At 34.5% G+C, this 16,296-nt stretch overlaps 1 protein-coding gene across 2 annotated transcripts in view; it reads right to left on the bottom strand.

Moving 5' to 3' along the window:
* Positions 1–59: 59 nt before the first annotated feature.
* Positions 60–16,296, bottom strand: part of LOC129923050 (uncharacterized) — a 31,177-nt gene continuing 14,940 nt past the window's right edge. For both annotated transcript variants that reach the window (XM_056011855.1, XM_056011847.1), the window contains exons 4-6: positions 10,247–10,382; positions 9,746–9,838; positions 60–2,001 (exon numbers count right to left, since the gene is read on the bottom strand). In XM_056011855.1, coding sequence (XP_055867830.1) covers positions 1,817–2,001; positions 9,746–9,838; positions 10,247–10,382 — 414 coding nt within the window. In that variant the 3' untranslated portion in view covers positions 60–1,816. The remainder of the gene's footprint in view (positions 2,002–9,745; positions 9,839–10,246; positions 10,383–16,296) is intronic.

Genomic DNA, 16,296 nt, shown 5'->3' with positions numbered 1-16,296 from the left:
CAACTTTATTAAATACAAACAATTAAATAGCTGTATTAAAAAAAAAATCAGAAAGACAATGATTAAATACCATTTCTTATTCCAAATGCCTCTGGTTCACATAAACATGGCATGAATGATGGTGATGATGGTAATAAAAATAATTTAATTTATAGAGCGCTGTTAAAAAAACAAAAAAAAGCAGAGCAGTATCTACTAACCATATCGTCTAGATTAATACGTGAATAAGCTGAAGGAAGGTTTGCAATGAATATGATAACAAGGCAAAATAAGGGCTAAATTATCTTAAAACATCATGGCTGTGCAGAGTTCAAGTTGGCAACAGGAGATACCGGTGGTGATAGAAATCAGGTTATGTTGTCAAAAACAAAATTCTGGCAACAAAAATTAAGAGCATCATGTTTTATTTTAAATTAATTTGTAACAGAGCTGAACCTGTTTCTATTTAAAGACAGCCTAATGCTAGCAATTGATACAACTATTTCAGAACAACTGTAACGCAATGTATTGGTCATAGTACATTTAAAGTATTTAAAGGCAGGGGCGGACTGGGTGTCAAAATTAGCCTGGTCATTTCTATACCATCCGGCCCATATGATGGACATCCAATTCTAGGTCTACCTGTCCTGTCCTGAAAATCATTCTGTTAAGTTTGATAATGTATCGATAGCTGTACACATGCATACAGTGAACAATATATACTTATAAGAAGTATATAGGCCCTTTTTTGTTTTTCTATCGCAAATTATGTAGGCCCTAAAAGGATTAAGCCTACTAGTAGCTCTGTCTTCGGATGTAGGCTATTACTTTATTTCGAAAAATGTGTTAGATTAAATTATTAGGCCCTAATAGAGTCTGTAAAAGATTATTTTAAAAAAAAAAACGTCGCTCAGAGGGCCCTTTTTGTAAGAGAATATTATAAACCCTTTAACAATTTAATACGTGACATTGTGGCATTAAGTGCCCTTATCTTACAAAATACTGACGTGACGTCAAAAATGAACAGGATCACTGTGGTCCTACCGGCCCACTTGATTACCGGCCCAATGGGCATTAGCCCGAATGCCCATACAGCCAGTCCGCCCCTGTTTAAAGGCAACGTTTCTTGACAATCCCATGTGAATGTAATCTAAACACAATGTGCATTTCTCTATGGAGGACTCTAGGCCATGTTCTACTAGGAAATAGGTCTAGCTGCTCTAGCTCATATCTTGACATGATAGAAACACGATAACAATCATTCTACTATACAATGAAATAAAATAAGAGGTGGCGAGAGTTGGTACACAGATCACACACACACACAAAGTAATAAAATCACCAGTTAACCAACATGAAATGCATGTAAATGATTAATAATAGAGATTCTTATTGCGATACTGGCTGTAAGTGATTTTCCTTTCCCCCAATTTAAAGTCAAATACAATATTAAATCTAAATTACAAATTTAAAAAAAAACTTAAATCAGTAGTGTAGAATGTAGACTATAATACTTAATACTAGCCCTAACTCATGTATAAATTATACTCGAGTATAAATCCTAAACGTTTAGATAATTGCATGGCATAAACATTTTTCTTTCGAAGCAACCCAATATTCTATTTGAATATAAAAATAAATAATGTCCCCTCATTACATATCTCATGAATACAAAAAAATGTCAATCTAAAGGCAGTATTTTTCAAACACTGAAAACGATTAGTCTCTCCTGCCTAGAAGATTGTGTTATACCATTTTCACGTGCTAAATTTATTAATATTGAATCAATTAAATACCAATAAAATATAAATAAATAGTTTGTGCTAATACATTAAGTCTACAGAACTCTAAATACAAAGACAACTCCGTTGTTTTCAAAGGAATATTTCGGTACCACTCTCCTCATGACGGAGGTCCATTTGCCTTCTAGTTCCAACTCTTTCATTCTAGGCTCCAGTCTGTCCTTATACTCGACTACACTAGTCAGGTACGTTTCTCGCATCACTATCACAGCCAGACCTCCTGAAATTTATTAAGCAGTTGAATAAGTTTCTCGGACAGGACAGTACACAATCACATTCTTATCAAATATTCAAGCTCTAAGTGTCTAGGACAGTACTAAACACAATCACATTCTTATCAAATATTCAGGCTCTAAGTGTCTAGGACAGTACTGTACACAATCACATTCTTATCAAATATTCAAGCTTTAAGTGTCTAGGACAGGACAGTACACAATTACATTCTTATTAAATATTCAAGTTTTAAGTGTCTAGGACAGTACTGTACACAATCACATTCTTATCAAATATTCAAGCTCTAAGTGTCTAGGACAGTATTGTACACAATCACATTCTTATCAAATATTCAAGCTCTAGGTGTCTAGGACAGTACTGTACACAATCACATTCTTATCAAATATTCAAGCTCTAAGTGTCTAGGACAGGACAGTACACAATTACATTCTTATTAAATATTCAAGTTTTAAGTGTCTAGGACAGTACTGTACACAATCACATTCTTATCAAATATTCAAGCTCTAAGTGTCTAGGACAGGACAGTACACAATTACATTCTTATTAAATATTCAAGTTTTAAGTGTCTAGGACAGTACTGTACACAATCACATTCTTATCAAATATTCAAGCTCTAAGTGTCTAGGACAGGACAGTACACAATTACATTCTTATTAAATATTCAGGTTTTAAGTGTCTAGGACAGTACTGTACACAATCTCATTCTTATTAAATATTCAAGCTCTAAGTGTCTAGGACAGGACTACTGTAACGGATGCATGTGTAAGTCAGATGTAGCTGAAGTATTTCTAGACTCAATGACCAAACTGACTCAAGGTGAACTTCAAACAAACGTTTATTACAGAATGGGCCACAGTCTAGTCTGTCACTATAAAACGATGTTATCCCCTCAAGAGTCTAGCGGTAACTGATTTCTATAAGTCAATCTTAACCTCTAACCCCAAAGTCTATGTCGTCATTCTAAAATGTCCGTTCACTGTCAGTACATTAAAGTTGCGCAACCCAACTAACTAAACTAGCTATCTAACACTACACACAATCACATTCTTATTAAATATTCAAGCTCCAAGTTCTGAATAAAACAAGAAGACTATATTTTTGGAGCCTTTGGGAGGGTGAGGCGCTCGGTAGATAGAAGGCATATGTCGAGGATAAAGTGCTGGAGTGACTAACAAAGGGTTTGAAGTTTGATTCTTGTTGGATTGTATTAGTTTTATTTATGAATATTTTTGGTCGCTATCGACATCACCACTATTAATCTTAAATGTACGGAACGCGAAACTAAATTGTTGCTGTGTTGGCCGCATGATGTTAATTGGTGCCACCTGTGACCTGGCAGTTACCTACGAATAGTGATGGGCAAAAGTGAACTAAAAAGTTAGAAACTTTTAGTTTCACTTAAACAAAATTAGTTAATGCCATTGTTTAACTAGAAAAAAAAGTTTAGTTAAAATTGTAGTTTAATTAATTTTTTTTTAGTTACTAACTAAAAAGTTTAATTAAAATTTGTAAAACTTTTCAACATGTGGTCAGGGTTGAAACTCACTCCCTGTTTTCTAGTCATGTGATATCAATAACTTTGATTATCAAAAAAAAAAAAATCATGCAGTTAACAACTATTTAGACAGTCTGCATTTGAAGAGGGTAAAGTAAGATCCTGGTAGAAGTTATGGGAGTAAATATTTGCACTTGAAAGTAGCAGTATTATAAAATGTTAAACATTTTTTGCCAGAAGCTTCTATGCACTATTATGAATGGGATTGTTGGGTTGTTCTGAATTTTTTGTGAGCCCCGTGGAGGTGTTTAATTTCTGTTTCTAGTGGGAACCTGATTAGTGAGTTAGGTCAATATTTAGTGGTTTTAGTCAATTCATTTGCGGCAAACAATATTTTTTTAACTGCAGGAACATCAAGTACACCCTTTTATAGTCTTGAGACTTATTATTGAGATCTATTAAGTCTAAATCAACAGCTAGGCCTATATAGATCTAAAAGCATAAAGATAACCAACTCTAGAAAAAAAATCTTACTTCACACTCTCTCTGACCATAAAGTAAATAGACTGTGTCCAACTGATTTTAACAAGCTGGTCAGCTAGACATACACGTTAAGGTCTATAATCTATATAGTGTACTGAGTGTGCAGTCCATAATGACAAGATCACCCAGTTTTTTTCCCTTGTGGGTTTATCGGTTATGCAATAGTGTTAGTTGTATTTTTAGTGGTCAGACAAGAAAATAGCACATCAGCATGGTTAGTCAAGCATGTATTTTACACTCTAAAATAGTTATACAGGTCAAATGTTTTAAAAACTCCAACGATTTCGTTTCTATTTCTTTGGATACTAGATCTGAATTTTAAATTTTAAATCTATGTTATTTAATGAGATTTTAAACTTTACCGGTATAAGTAAGATTTTCCGTTATATAATAAGTTAATATAATTTTTTTTTTAAAAGAGTACCATTTTTTTCTAAAGGTTTTAATTCAAGGCAAAAATACAAGCACACATATTTAATTAGACATTTTATTTTATTGTGCATTGTCACAGATTACATTATAGAATTGTTTGTACATTTCACTTTTGAAAGTAATATAAGCCCTCGACATGAGTCTCGGGATTTAATCCTCAAATTTAGACACTTGACATTCAAGTCAGGATTTACCCAAGGGACGTAATTAGTATGTTTGAAATCTATTGGTTGATTTGAATTTAAACAAAGACATTTTTGAAAAGAGTTAGCGCCAGAGAATTGGCGGTAGTAAGAAAGTAAAAGTCAGTCGATAAAATAATGTTCTTGTAGCTAGTCACGTTTCTAGGAGCTCTGTTTGAAAAGCCTTTGTAATATGTTCCATATTCATTGATTTGTAATTTGTACATAAACTGTACTTACGTTGTATTAATAAAGTTCCAGAGTTTTGTTTTATCAAAGAATCGTCAATTGTCATTCTAGATCGTCATTTTTGTTAACTATTGAATTCAAGTAAAATCCCCGGCATAACAACACATCGTAACATCGTGCATGTTGTTACATCTGGCACAAGTGTTGTTACATTGGCACTCTCCGACGAATAAAAGTTCATGGACAACTTTTAACGAAATTTATTCAAGATCTAGGACCAATTTCTAAAACTCTTCAAAGGAACTTCATTCTTATTTAACGGAGGACAGAATTTCTGTGTTTAACAGGTCAGTTGGTTATCGATAATTCTTTTATAAAGATTTTCGTTAGAGTTACGTTTAACTCACGAAATCTATTATTATATGTAATTGGCAAAAGGAATAAGACCAATATACATAATAACTGGCAATATAAAAGACCAGTAAAGCAAATAACTGGCAATATAAAAGACCAGTAAAGCAAATAACTGGCAATATAAAAAGACCAGTAAATCAAATAACTGGCATTATAAAGAAGACCAGTAAATAATCATTTGTGCAGCACAAAGTAAACAGAAGACCAGATTTAACCAACTGTTAAACCAGAAAAAAAAAAAAAAGTACTCGGCTCAATAGATCTATATATCAAGGCTTACGACTCCAGTAGTACTTCTACTGTAAAACAAAGTTCTACTTCATAGCCAGTTACGGTATAACTAACATTGATTTGTTGTATTCAAAACGTTACTATATTTCTACATTCCAAGTTGGTATATTTTTCAACATGTCTCCAAAGACAAGAACACAAAGATGGTTTGATAATAAATTAGCTGAGTTCGACAGAGAAAACGACAGAAGACGGCAAGAACTAAAACGAGAATTATTAGAATTGAAAAATACCGAATTCAAAGCTGAACAAAAGAATGATGCAACATTAACAAGAATATACCAGAAAACTCAATTAGGAAAGCGTACAGCATATCTCGAAGATGGATTTCTCAAGAAGTATATTATCCGCAAGTACAATGTAATTGAACAAATATATGTACCACAGAAGTACAGACAACAAATAATCAAAGCAAAGCATGAGTTTTATGAAACCATACATATGAGTGTAACAAGTACTAAGAAGAGAATAGCCAAAGAATATTATTGGCCTAGCTTGACCAAAGATGTCAAGAAATACATTAATAATTGTTCACATTGTCAATTTGATTATTGTGAGAAGAAACAAACTCAAAAGAAAAGCAACATAACTAAAACAAAGAACAAAGAAGACTACAAAGTCAGAATTGACAACAATGAATCTATGAATCATGACTCAAGCAAATCTACAGGGACATCACTGCCTACTACATGTCCACCCCTACCTGTTACTACATGTCCATCCCTACCTGCTACTAGTTCTACATGTCCATCCCTACCAAGTACTTTCCCATCCCTAACCTCTGATGATGACTTCATACATCAAGATTTGAATAAGACTACATCTGCATCAAATACTATGATATGCATTGAGCATTTTTGCTACAATCAAGACAAGTCTCATGAACCAGAAGCAGATACTTATATTCAATCAACTTTGGCTATACCAGACAAAAGTGAAACTATTCAATCTGACTCTACCACTCATACAAGTATTCCTCATCTGAAAGAATGTGAGTCAACTAAAGAAGCCATTACAACCATGAACATTGGAAGTCAAAGAATATTACATGAACACATGAAATCAAGATATTTTGCTCAAGGAGATCAAATCAATTTACTGTTACCAGATTGGAGTAACAAGCTATTCTACAAAGGGCAAGGTCCATTTACCATCACCAGAAAGATTTCCAACCTGCTTTATGAAATCAATGTCAACAAGTTTACCAGAGTATTTCATGTTCATATGTTTGAACATTACCATGAAATAGATAATGAAGACATCAAAGCAGAAGTTGAACATTTTACAAGCTTAGCAACTATTCCTGAGATAGATGTTTCATTACCAACATCAAATAACATTGACATTCCCAAGGTCATCACTCTGGATGACATAGCAGCATCAAATCAAATTGACATTCCAAAGGTCATCACTCTGGATGACATAACACAACAAACAGTGAAAGACACTAAAGTGTTTCCAGACCATGCAGATTTCCTTACCAGTGTTTCTGAGACATTTTCAGTCCTGCAATTTGAAAGAAACTCAGAAAGCAACAACATTGACAACACCAAGTTTCATCCTCCGTCCACTCAAAGGACAACTTTTCTTCAGAAAGGAACAAATGAACTTCTCCAACATAGCTGTATTGACCGATTGAACTCAGACATGTTCAGTCATTGCTCTATTGAACATTCTAATGCAAAGCATCCTGCTACCATTGTTCTACAACGTCAAAGTTCATCAACCAGAAAATTGAGTTTTGGTTTCGGACAGTTCTTATTTTCACCAAACTCAAACGCGGTTCAATCAGACATTATCTGTGAGATCATTATGACATGGAGACAACAGCTTCATAAACTGAAAGACCTTTTCTTCAAATTTAGAAAACGCACATGCACATCCATGTCGGCAATTCAGAAGGGTTCCGAACTTTACATTTCTACTCTACATATGTACTATAGCATATTTAGTGCCACTTGATCCATTATCATTCATACTCGTCAAGGAAGAACAGTATTCAGTTGTACTTAATCAATTAATTTGTCTACTCATTTTTTCCACAGGAGTTCTATATCAGATGTTGTATTTATTTCAGCACCAAGCAACCCACTGAGGAAAGTCACTCATTCAAGATACTTTGTTTATTATGTTTCAGCATCTTTGCATATGACATGCATCAGACATTTTAATTTTTAAATCATGAGCATTTTATTTCAGGTATATTATTGCATATATCCTATTATAATAGTACAGATACATGACAGACAATTGGAATTTTTCATTGCTTCACACATGTTGAGATTTATATCACATTGAGTATTATTATTCAGAAGATTGTCATGTACTATCACAATTATTTTTTCTATGTCAATTTTTCATATGCAATATATTTGTTTCCATGTAAACATTTTCACATTAGTACTAACCAAATGAGTTATAATGTCATATTTTAATTTCATCATGAAGCTTCATAACCTATTCAATTCAAGATTTAATTTATCCAAGTATTATGCTTTGTACAATTTTTGATATTGTTCATGACAAGCATTGTCTCATTTTCATAACCATTTCAATAGTGAGACAAGTGTTCAAAGTCATCAATAATTTTATTCTCTGCATTTACATTTTTTGTTGTTATCTCCAAGTTGACTTTATTTTGTCATATGTTACCTCAACCATTTTTCTATAATTTCATATGGTATTTTGTGTATATTTAAATAATTTTAATACATACGAGCATTTCTATTACCATACAAATGCTAAATGGAGGAGGGGGTAATATGTCACAGATTACATTATAGAATTGTTTGTACATTTCACTTTTGAAAGTAATATAAGCCCTCGACATGAGTCTCGGGATTTAATCCTCAAATTTAGACACTTGACATTCAAGTCAGGATTTACCCAAGGGACGTAATTAGTATGTTTGAAATCTATTGGTTGATTTGAATTTAAACAAAGACATTTTTGAAAAGAGTTAGCGCCAGAGAATTGGCGGTAGTAAGAAAGTAAAAGTCAGTCGATAAAATAATGTTCTTGTAGCTAGTCACGTTTCTAGGAGCTCTGTTTGAAAAGCCTTTGTAATATGTTCCATATTCATTGATTTGTAATTTGTACATAAACTGTACTTACGTTGTATTAATAAAGTTCCAGAGTTTTGTTTTATCAAAGAATCGTCAATTGTCATTCTAGATCGTCATTTTTGTTAACTATTGAATTCAAGTAAAATCCCCGGCATAACAACACATCGTAACATCGTGCATGTTGTTACATCTGGCACAAGTGTTGTTACATGCATTAACGTTTATGTAAGAAACATATTCCTTAATACTAATTTTATTATAGATAAATATTACTAGAATGTTAAAAGAATAAGATCGAACCGTAGGCATACAGTCGGATGATTATATCTGTATGGGTCTGGTTCAACCCCAACCCTCCCCCCCCCCCCAAAAAAAAAAGGTTTGTTATAGTTTAATTAACTTTCTTTATTTTAGTTTAACTATCTTTTGAAATTCACGATAAACTAATAGTTTAACTACTTTATTTTAGTTGAAAACTAGTTTTAGTTTAACTTTTAAAAGTTAGTTGAGTTCCCATCACTATCTACGAAATGTTGTTGTATAAGACCGTTTGGCGGCATTAGCCTACTATTCAAACGAGACATAGTCATTTCATTGTCTCCCTCCATTTTGAAAGCTTGCACTTAAGACATGTGAGTTTATGCGTGTGTGTGTGTATGTATGTGTGTGGAGAGTCTTCATTGTTCCGATGAATTCTTTTCTTAGCAAAGCTTCTATCAGCTCACTCCGTCTGTCTGGTACACATTTTGTACACGTTATTTCTCTCACTTCCCATTCTTGGATCAAGTTGAAACTTTGCACAATTATTTATTGTCCCTAACAAATCATGAATCCATCAAAAATTTAATAAAGGGCATAAATATTACAGTATTGAGATACTATGGCTGTAAATTTGCAGTTCTTTCCATTATATAAGCTTTGTTGTTGTTTTTTTTTTTTGCTTGTTAATCTTTAAAAGAGAAGAAATAATGAAAGTTATTTAAGTGTTGAGCTCTTTGTCACCACTGACCGGTGCAAAAGAGCTCCGCTAATTAACATGTACTAAGATTTAGAGTTTTAAAACTAAACTTTTCTTTCATCGGTCTCAAATCTATTCAGAGATATTGTAATACTCATTACCTGGTCGAACTACACGGATCAATTCATCAAGACCACTGCAAGGTATATGACCTTCTCCCATACCTCCACATATGAGGGCCACATCGTAGGAACCTACAAAATAAGGTTTTACAGTCACGATCGCCTGACTTCGCATATAAAGTACATAAAAAAACTTTCAGAAGAATGATTTTAATTTTGTTTTTTAGTATGTTATTTCTAGACGTATAAATAAAACATTTTGCACATAGGCTATTATTCCTACCAGTAGCTGGTAAAACTACGAGAATTCCAGAAAAAGACAGAGAAAAACTAAAGCAAATCTTCAGTCACAGAATTATAGTGGGGGAGAAGGGTTGGGGTTTAGATAGATAGATAGATAGACAGACAGACATATAGATAGATAGACAGACAGACATATAGATAGATAGATAGATAGATAGATATGTAACTGATCATTCTGTTATATACTTCATTTTTAAACTAATGTATTTCATAATAAGATTTTCAAGCTTATACAACCTGATAGGATACAATTGGTCGGTCCATTTAGGAATGTCTGGAATGTCCTGGTGTAGATTCCCTTGCCTATAGCCAGATTTAGCATGCCTTCACTCGGCTCAAGAGCATCTAACTTTTGAAAACCTTTTTGTACCAACTGAGGACATAATAAAAAAAAATTGTTGTTTTAAGAACATAGAAATCTGGTATGGACATGTTTTGTTCAGTGCAATGCTAGCCTCGCTTTAAGAAACACACTTGTTCTTGAAAGTATGACTTCCAGTTGTCATGGATGCTTAAATGTTTAGAGCTAAACTAGTCTACATTAACAATTAGCTCATAGACACATGTAATTAATATTATTTTTTTACAAAGCTTATATTAACTCACTCTGTCTATCTGGTAAAAGGTGTGTACACGTTATTTTCCCCACATCCACTCTCGGATCAAGCTGAAGCTTCGCACAATTACTCATTGGCAAAGACAAGACATGAATAATTAAACAAAAAGTAACCAAGTAGTCAATTAATTAATGGTAATTCATTATTTTGTTTAATAGCATTAAGGAAAGCTAATACTTCAGTATTCACAGCTATGGCTAAATTTGTTGAGTTTAATCCCCTTAAACCAGGGGTTCTTCAACCTGTGGGTCGCGACCCCCTTGGGGGTCGATTGACGATTTGCCAGGGGTCGCCAAAGACCATTGAAAAAATGAATTGTTTTGTCTATTCTTCTATTGCTGTGTGCGTGTGTCTGAGGAGGGGGGGTCGCGGCAGAGTGGGGGGTTGTAAAAAGGGGTCGCCGAGCATAAAAGATTGAGAACCGCTGCCTTAGACAATTGTTAACGCTATTTCTCCTTTACGCATTCTGCGATCAAGTTGATATTTTTAAAAATTATTTATTGTACCTAACAAAACATGAGTCAATAAACAAAATATTCAATTAGTCAATTAATTATTGGTAAGTAATTATCTAGTTTGATATCGAAAAAGGGAAATAGCATATACATTATTGAAAGATTATAGTTTTAAGGACGGAATTCTTCCACTTTAGATAAGCTTTTTTTAAAATAATTGTCACAATCATCAATGGTGCTAGATGTCACGTTGAAGATCATCTTGATCTATATTGCACAATCAATGATCGTGGTTGCCGAGGATCTAGAAATCGTCAGTTGATATAATGATCATTTAGAAGTCGCCAGTTGATAAGAGGATCATCTAGAAGTTGCCAGTTGATAAGAGGATCATCTAGAAGTTGCTAGTAGATAAGAGGAGCATCTGGAAGTTGCTAGTCGATAAGACGATCTAAGTATGTTATTATTAAATTCAATGAAGAAAATTCTCTTCGACAAATACAAATACTTTAATTTAGAACTTGGAAAAGCTATTCACAAATAATTACAATGATATACTGTGATAGAATAAAACACAAACTATATTTCTACTAGTTTAAATGATCTACACAATAATATGATCATGTCATCTTCCAACACGAGACTTTAGTACATCTTTCCGCTCGACACTGGAGGCAATCTAGAATCGTTCCCGGCTCTAGAGCGTTACCACGTGACTAACATCTCTCCGTCGCATGGCCAACCAATAAAATACAACTTAACATACAATAGTTAACATTTCTGACCAATTACAATTATTCTAATAAAAGGTTTCTGTCTACTTGGATATCCCCGAGGTAGCTGAAATTCTGCCGACAACCTTGGGCTAAATATAGACTAAGCGTACGTGACTATAATAAAATATTTTTTTAATACTTTGTTTGTTATCCATTTGGTGTTAAATGTTATTCTCCATTTGTACTTTTTTTTGTTTGATAAAATATTCAGCTGCTTTTTATTTGTTTAATGCAAGGGTAACAATCATATCAGTAACAGATTACCACTTCCGTCTTGCGACGAATCTGTGCAATTGTATTGACTGTACTATCAGCACTCAGAATTTAAAAAAAAATCTTGTAAGGTATATTGAACGGAATCTACTAAGGCAGGGCTCTCATTATACAGATGTAGGGAACGGAGCGACAAGACCAACACAAATATCTTTCCCTAACTGTTTACATTGTTTGACAATATTAAAACAAAAAAACTCATAATAACGCCTATCTAGAGTTGACATAAGGATTTCTGAATGCAGTTTAAAAAAAAAAAAAGAAAAAAAAAACAACTCAGCGATAAGGTGGAACAAATCTAGTTCATGTCCTTGAAAGTTTTCAAATGATCAATAAAAATAAATCGCGAATTTTTATCTTAACATTTCCGTGTACTCGCTAATTAAAAATTTAAATCTATAATTAGTTTTTTTTTTTTGTTTTTTTTTTTACAAAGCACCAGCTCACTCTCTCTGTCTATCTGGTCAAAAGGTTGAACATATTTTCTCCCGTTTCCCATTCTAGGATGAAGTTGAAACTTTGCACAATTATTCATTGTAACTGACAAGACATGAATCAATTTTTAAAAAATTAACCAATTATTTAATTAATTATTAGTGATTAATTATTTTGTTTGATATCGAAATAAGGGGAATAGCTGCTACTTAATGAGAGATGTGGATATATATGTGGATTTAATCCTTTTATTATGTTTTGGCTCCAACTTCCATTTCTCGGATTAAGTTGAAATTTTGCATAAAATTCATACTAGATAATTCACAAATCAAGCCAAAAATTAACCAATTAATTAATCAGTATTTATTAATCAATTTTGTTTTATATGGAAAAAAGGGAGTTAAACCCTACCATTTTCAGATAAATGGCAGTATTTAGCGGTTCTTCCCCCAGACTAGCTTTGTTGTTTTTCTTGAAGTATTTTTTTTTTGCTTGTTTTACTATTATCCTATACTCTTAAACGAGCAATTCTTGTATGTATGTATATATATTTATATATATATATATATATAAATTTTATTTCGAAAACGGCTCTAACGATTTTCTTTAAAAGTTCACGGTATGTGCATAATAGTGAGAAAAAAATTCTCAACTCACTGGCCACATCGAGAAAACTCGAGGTCGACCGTTATATCGGTTTGAAAATGGCTCATTATCGAAAAATTTATTTTGGCTAGAATGTTTTATGAATGAAATTTTCTATATGACGTCAATTGGAAAAAAAACTTGACACCGCTTACGTTACTAGCCTCACAGCAGTACACTAAGACTTTTCTTCGCAAACAAGAACAAGTTTTAATGATTCAATTGGCGTAATTAAACATTACCATCTTATTGTACATTGATCCATTAGGAATTTATGGAAGAAAAATAATGAAATTAAATATCTTAATGTAAGATTAGTTATTGTGTTTTAAAGGCTTTATAAGTTGTTTACACTTTAATTGCTTACACCCGTAGGTAGCTTTTACTTTGTTATTATTTTGCTGGTGAATTATTGCAATGTGTTTAAGCTTCGAAGTCTGCTGTCCAATACCAAAACATAGGAAATGGTCATAACACAGCATATCTATGCCTTACTTGCACAATCAGGGCCGGCCCTAACATTTGCGGGGCCCTATGTGAAATGTGAGGATTGCGCGCGGACCAGTAAGGGTAGAGATAAAGATAATAAGTGAAAATAAAGATTTTGTATTAGAAAATAAATTCGTATTTGCATTACATTTTTATTAAATGAAAGCTGACGATGCCGTTTTTTTATATCACGCGTAGGACTGGCGTTTACCATATTGATTGACACCCCAAAGTGACAATTTTGTCTTTTTAAGGACATTTTTATGAGTTTCAGGAGATTTCCAGGAGCTCCTTGAAAACAAGGAGACCACGGGAACCCTATTATAAATTATAATGGTTTAATTTAATAATTTACACCTAGAATTAGCGCGGGGCTTTTGAACCTTCGGAGTCCACCACTGTGACAGCATAGGCCTAGGGCTGGCCCTGATGATATCCAGCTCGCGGTCAACGAATTTTCATCACGCTGCTGCCTTTTTTTTTATTTGTTAACCTATAAACCTCGGTAAAACAGAAGTCATGTTCCAAAAGTCACCCAATAAAACCTACTCAGCCCAAAGATCACTGCGCATAGACATCCCTTAAAGTGGTAGATAACTTCACATTATCTGGGAAGCATTTTATCAATTGACGCATTGCTTTAAAGAGAGGTTGATATGTGATCATGGATAGTCGTGCTTTTGGACGCCTCCAAGCGAGAGTGTGGCGAAATAAATCGCTCCGCCTGTCTACAAAAATCAGTGTCAACCAGTATTCTCTCAACCCCTCTATGTGGATCTGAGACATGAGTACTTTATAGAAAGCAACTAAGACTTCTTGAACGACTTCACCAAAGACCACAATACAAACAGCGATATTCTTGCAAAATGGTATAAAATTCGAGTCCGAAGATAAGTGAGGAATGCAGTATTTCCCTTTGCTGTGCAGCCCCAACTGTGACCTACATATTTTGCCACATCCAGGGCAAGCATAACCATTGTCCGCAGGTGGCCGATTTAGATTTTCTTTTCGCCGTCTGCGTTTGTTCTCGGCAGCAGATTTTCTTTTGGTCTCAAATGTGTATCTCGCGGCCTTCGTGAGAGACCTCCAGCTGTCTCGTTCTGAGGCCGCATGCAACCAGGTGCTCTCTTCTATGTCAGCTAAGGAAAGTTGACGACTAGGCTGGTCTTTGAAGAATTTCCGTGGAGCGCCTCTGTTACGTCGACCACATTTTAGCTCACAAAAAAAGACTGCCTTTGGCATTCGTTCGTCTCCCATACGGGATACGTGCCCTACCCAGTGCAACTGTCGGACCATAAGAAGTCCCACTATACTGTCCATACCGGCGTTGGCATCGCTGTATGTAGTGCTGTCCTGCCACCGTATGTCCATGATGGAGCGCTAGCATCTTTGGTGAAAGCACTCAAGAAGTCTTAGTTTTTTCTGTAAAGTGTCCATGTCTCAGAGCCATAATAAATATACTAATTGCAGTATTAAATGTCATGAAGTAACCATTTTAGAAGTTATACTGCAAAGACTTTCTTACAAGCCTATAATAGCCCAATAGTTCTACATGAAAGAAGCAATGTAAAACGTTAAGACGTGAGCTGTGGTTTTCTATAGGCCTACTATTGGAGGGACTTTCTATTCTAATCGCCATGTACAATTACATTGAGAACTGAAAGAACTAAAAAGCAACTCTTCGGATTGATAGTCTTTACCCGATCGTTCATTTTCGTAATTACAAAACTATTCCCTAAATAACTTCGGGTATATATCCTTCCTTAACAAATTATTCATCCGAGCGAGGCTCGGTCACCTGATATTTTTTAGTTAAGCCAGGAAGAGCTTTGGCCTTGATATTTTGCAATTTGATTTGACACTGTTCTATTTCCAAGACGTCCGACATCCAGGGAATATCAAATGTATGCAGCATGCCGTGTCTGCAGGCACTGGCGGATCCAGGGGGGGGAGGTAGGGGCGATCGCCCCCCCCCCCACTCGGCCGACCCCCCCCCTCCCCGAAGGGGGGGGCGGACGAATTTTAGCATAGAATTCACACAATTTGTATACGAATTCATTACTTATGTTAATAATATATACTAATTATTTATATTTCAACCTATTTTTAGATTATTTCGCCCCCCCTCTAGTATGTTGGCCGATTTGGTGGGGTCAGGAGGGGGCGATGGTATCAATCCCGCCCCCCTCCCCATAAACTTTCGAGTGGGGGGGGGGGCGGTCCAATTTCTTTGTAGAAATCACAGCTTGCTAACAGAATCAATTAAATATCTATGTGATTAAAACTTGTTATTGATATTTAACCGATCTTTGTATTATGTCGTTCCCTGTTTGCCAATTTATCTCTACTGCCCTTCCCACCTAAAACCTTTTGAGGGGGGTGGTGGTCCTACTTTAATGGAGAAATCATAGTTTGTGAACAAAATTAGTTGAATTAATATATAGATTTATATTATGTCGCTCGCCTTCTTGTATCTTGGCCGTTTCGGTGAGGTTGGGGGAGGGGGAAATTGCATGTACTGCCCTTCCCACTCTAGCCCTCTGAGTGGGGGGGGGCGGTCCTATTTTTATGGAGAATCATAGTTTGTGAACAAAATT

This window comes from Biomphalaria glabrata, chromosome 1 (assembly GCF_947242115.1).
Source record: "Biomphalaria glabrata chromosome 1, xgBioGlab47.1, whole genome shotgun sequence".
Taxonomy (NCBI): Eukaryota; Metazoa; Mollusca; class Gastropoda; family Planorbidae; genus Biomphalaria; species Biomphalaria glabrata.
Note: the sequence above shows the minus strand (reverse complement) of the source record. Positions and strands in the feature narration are given on the sequence as shown.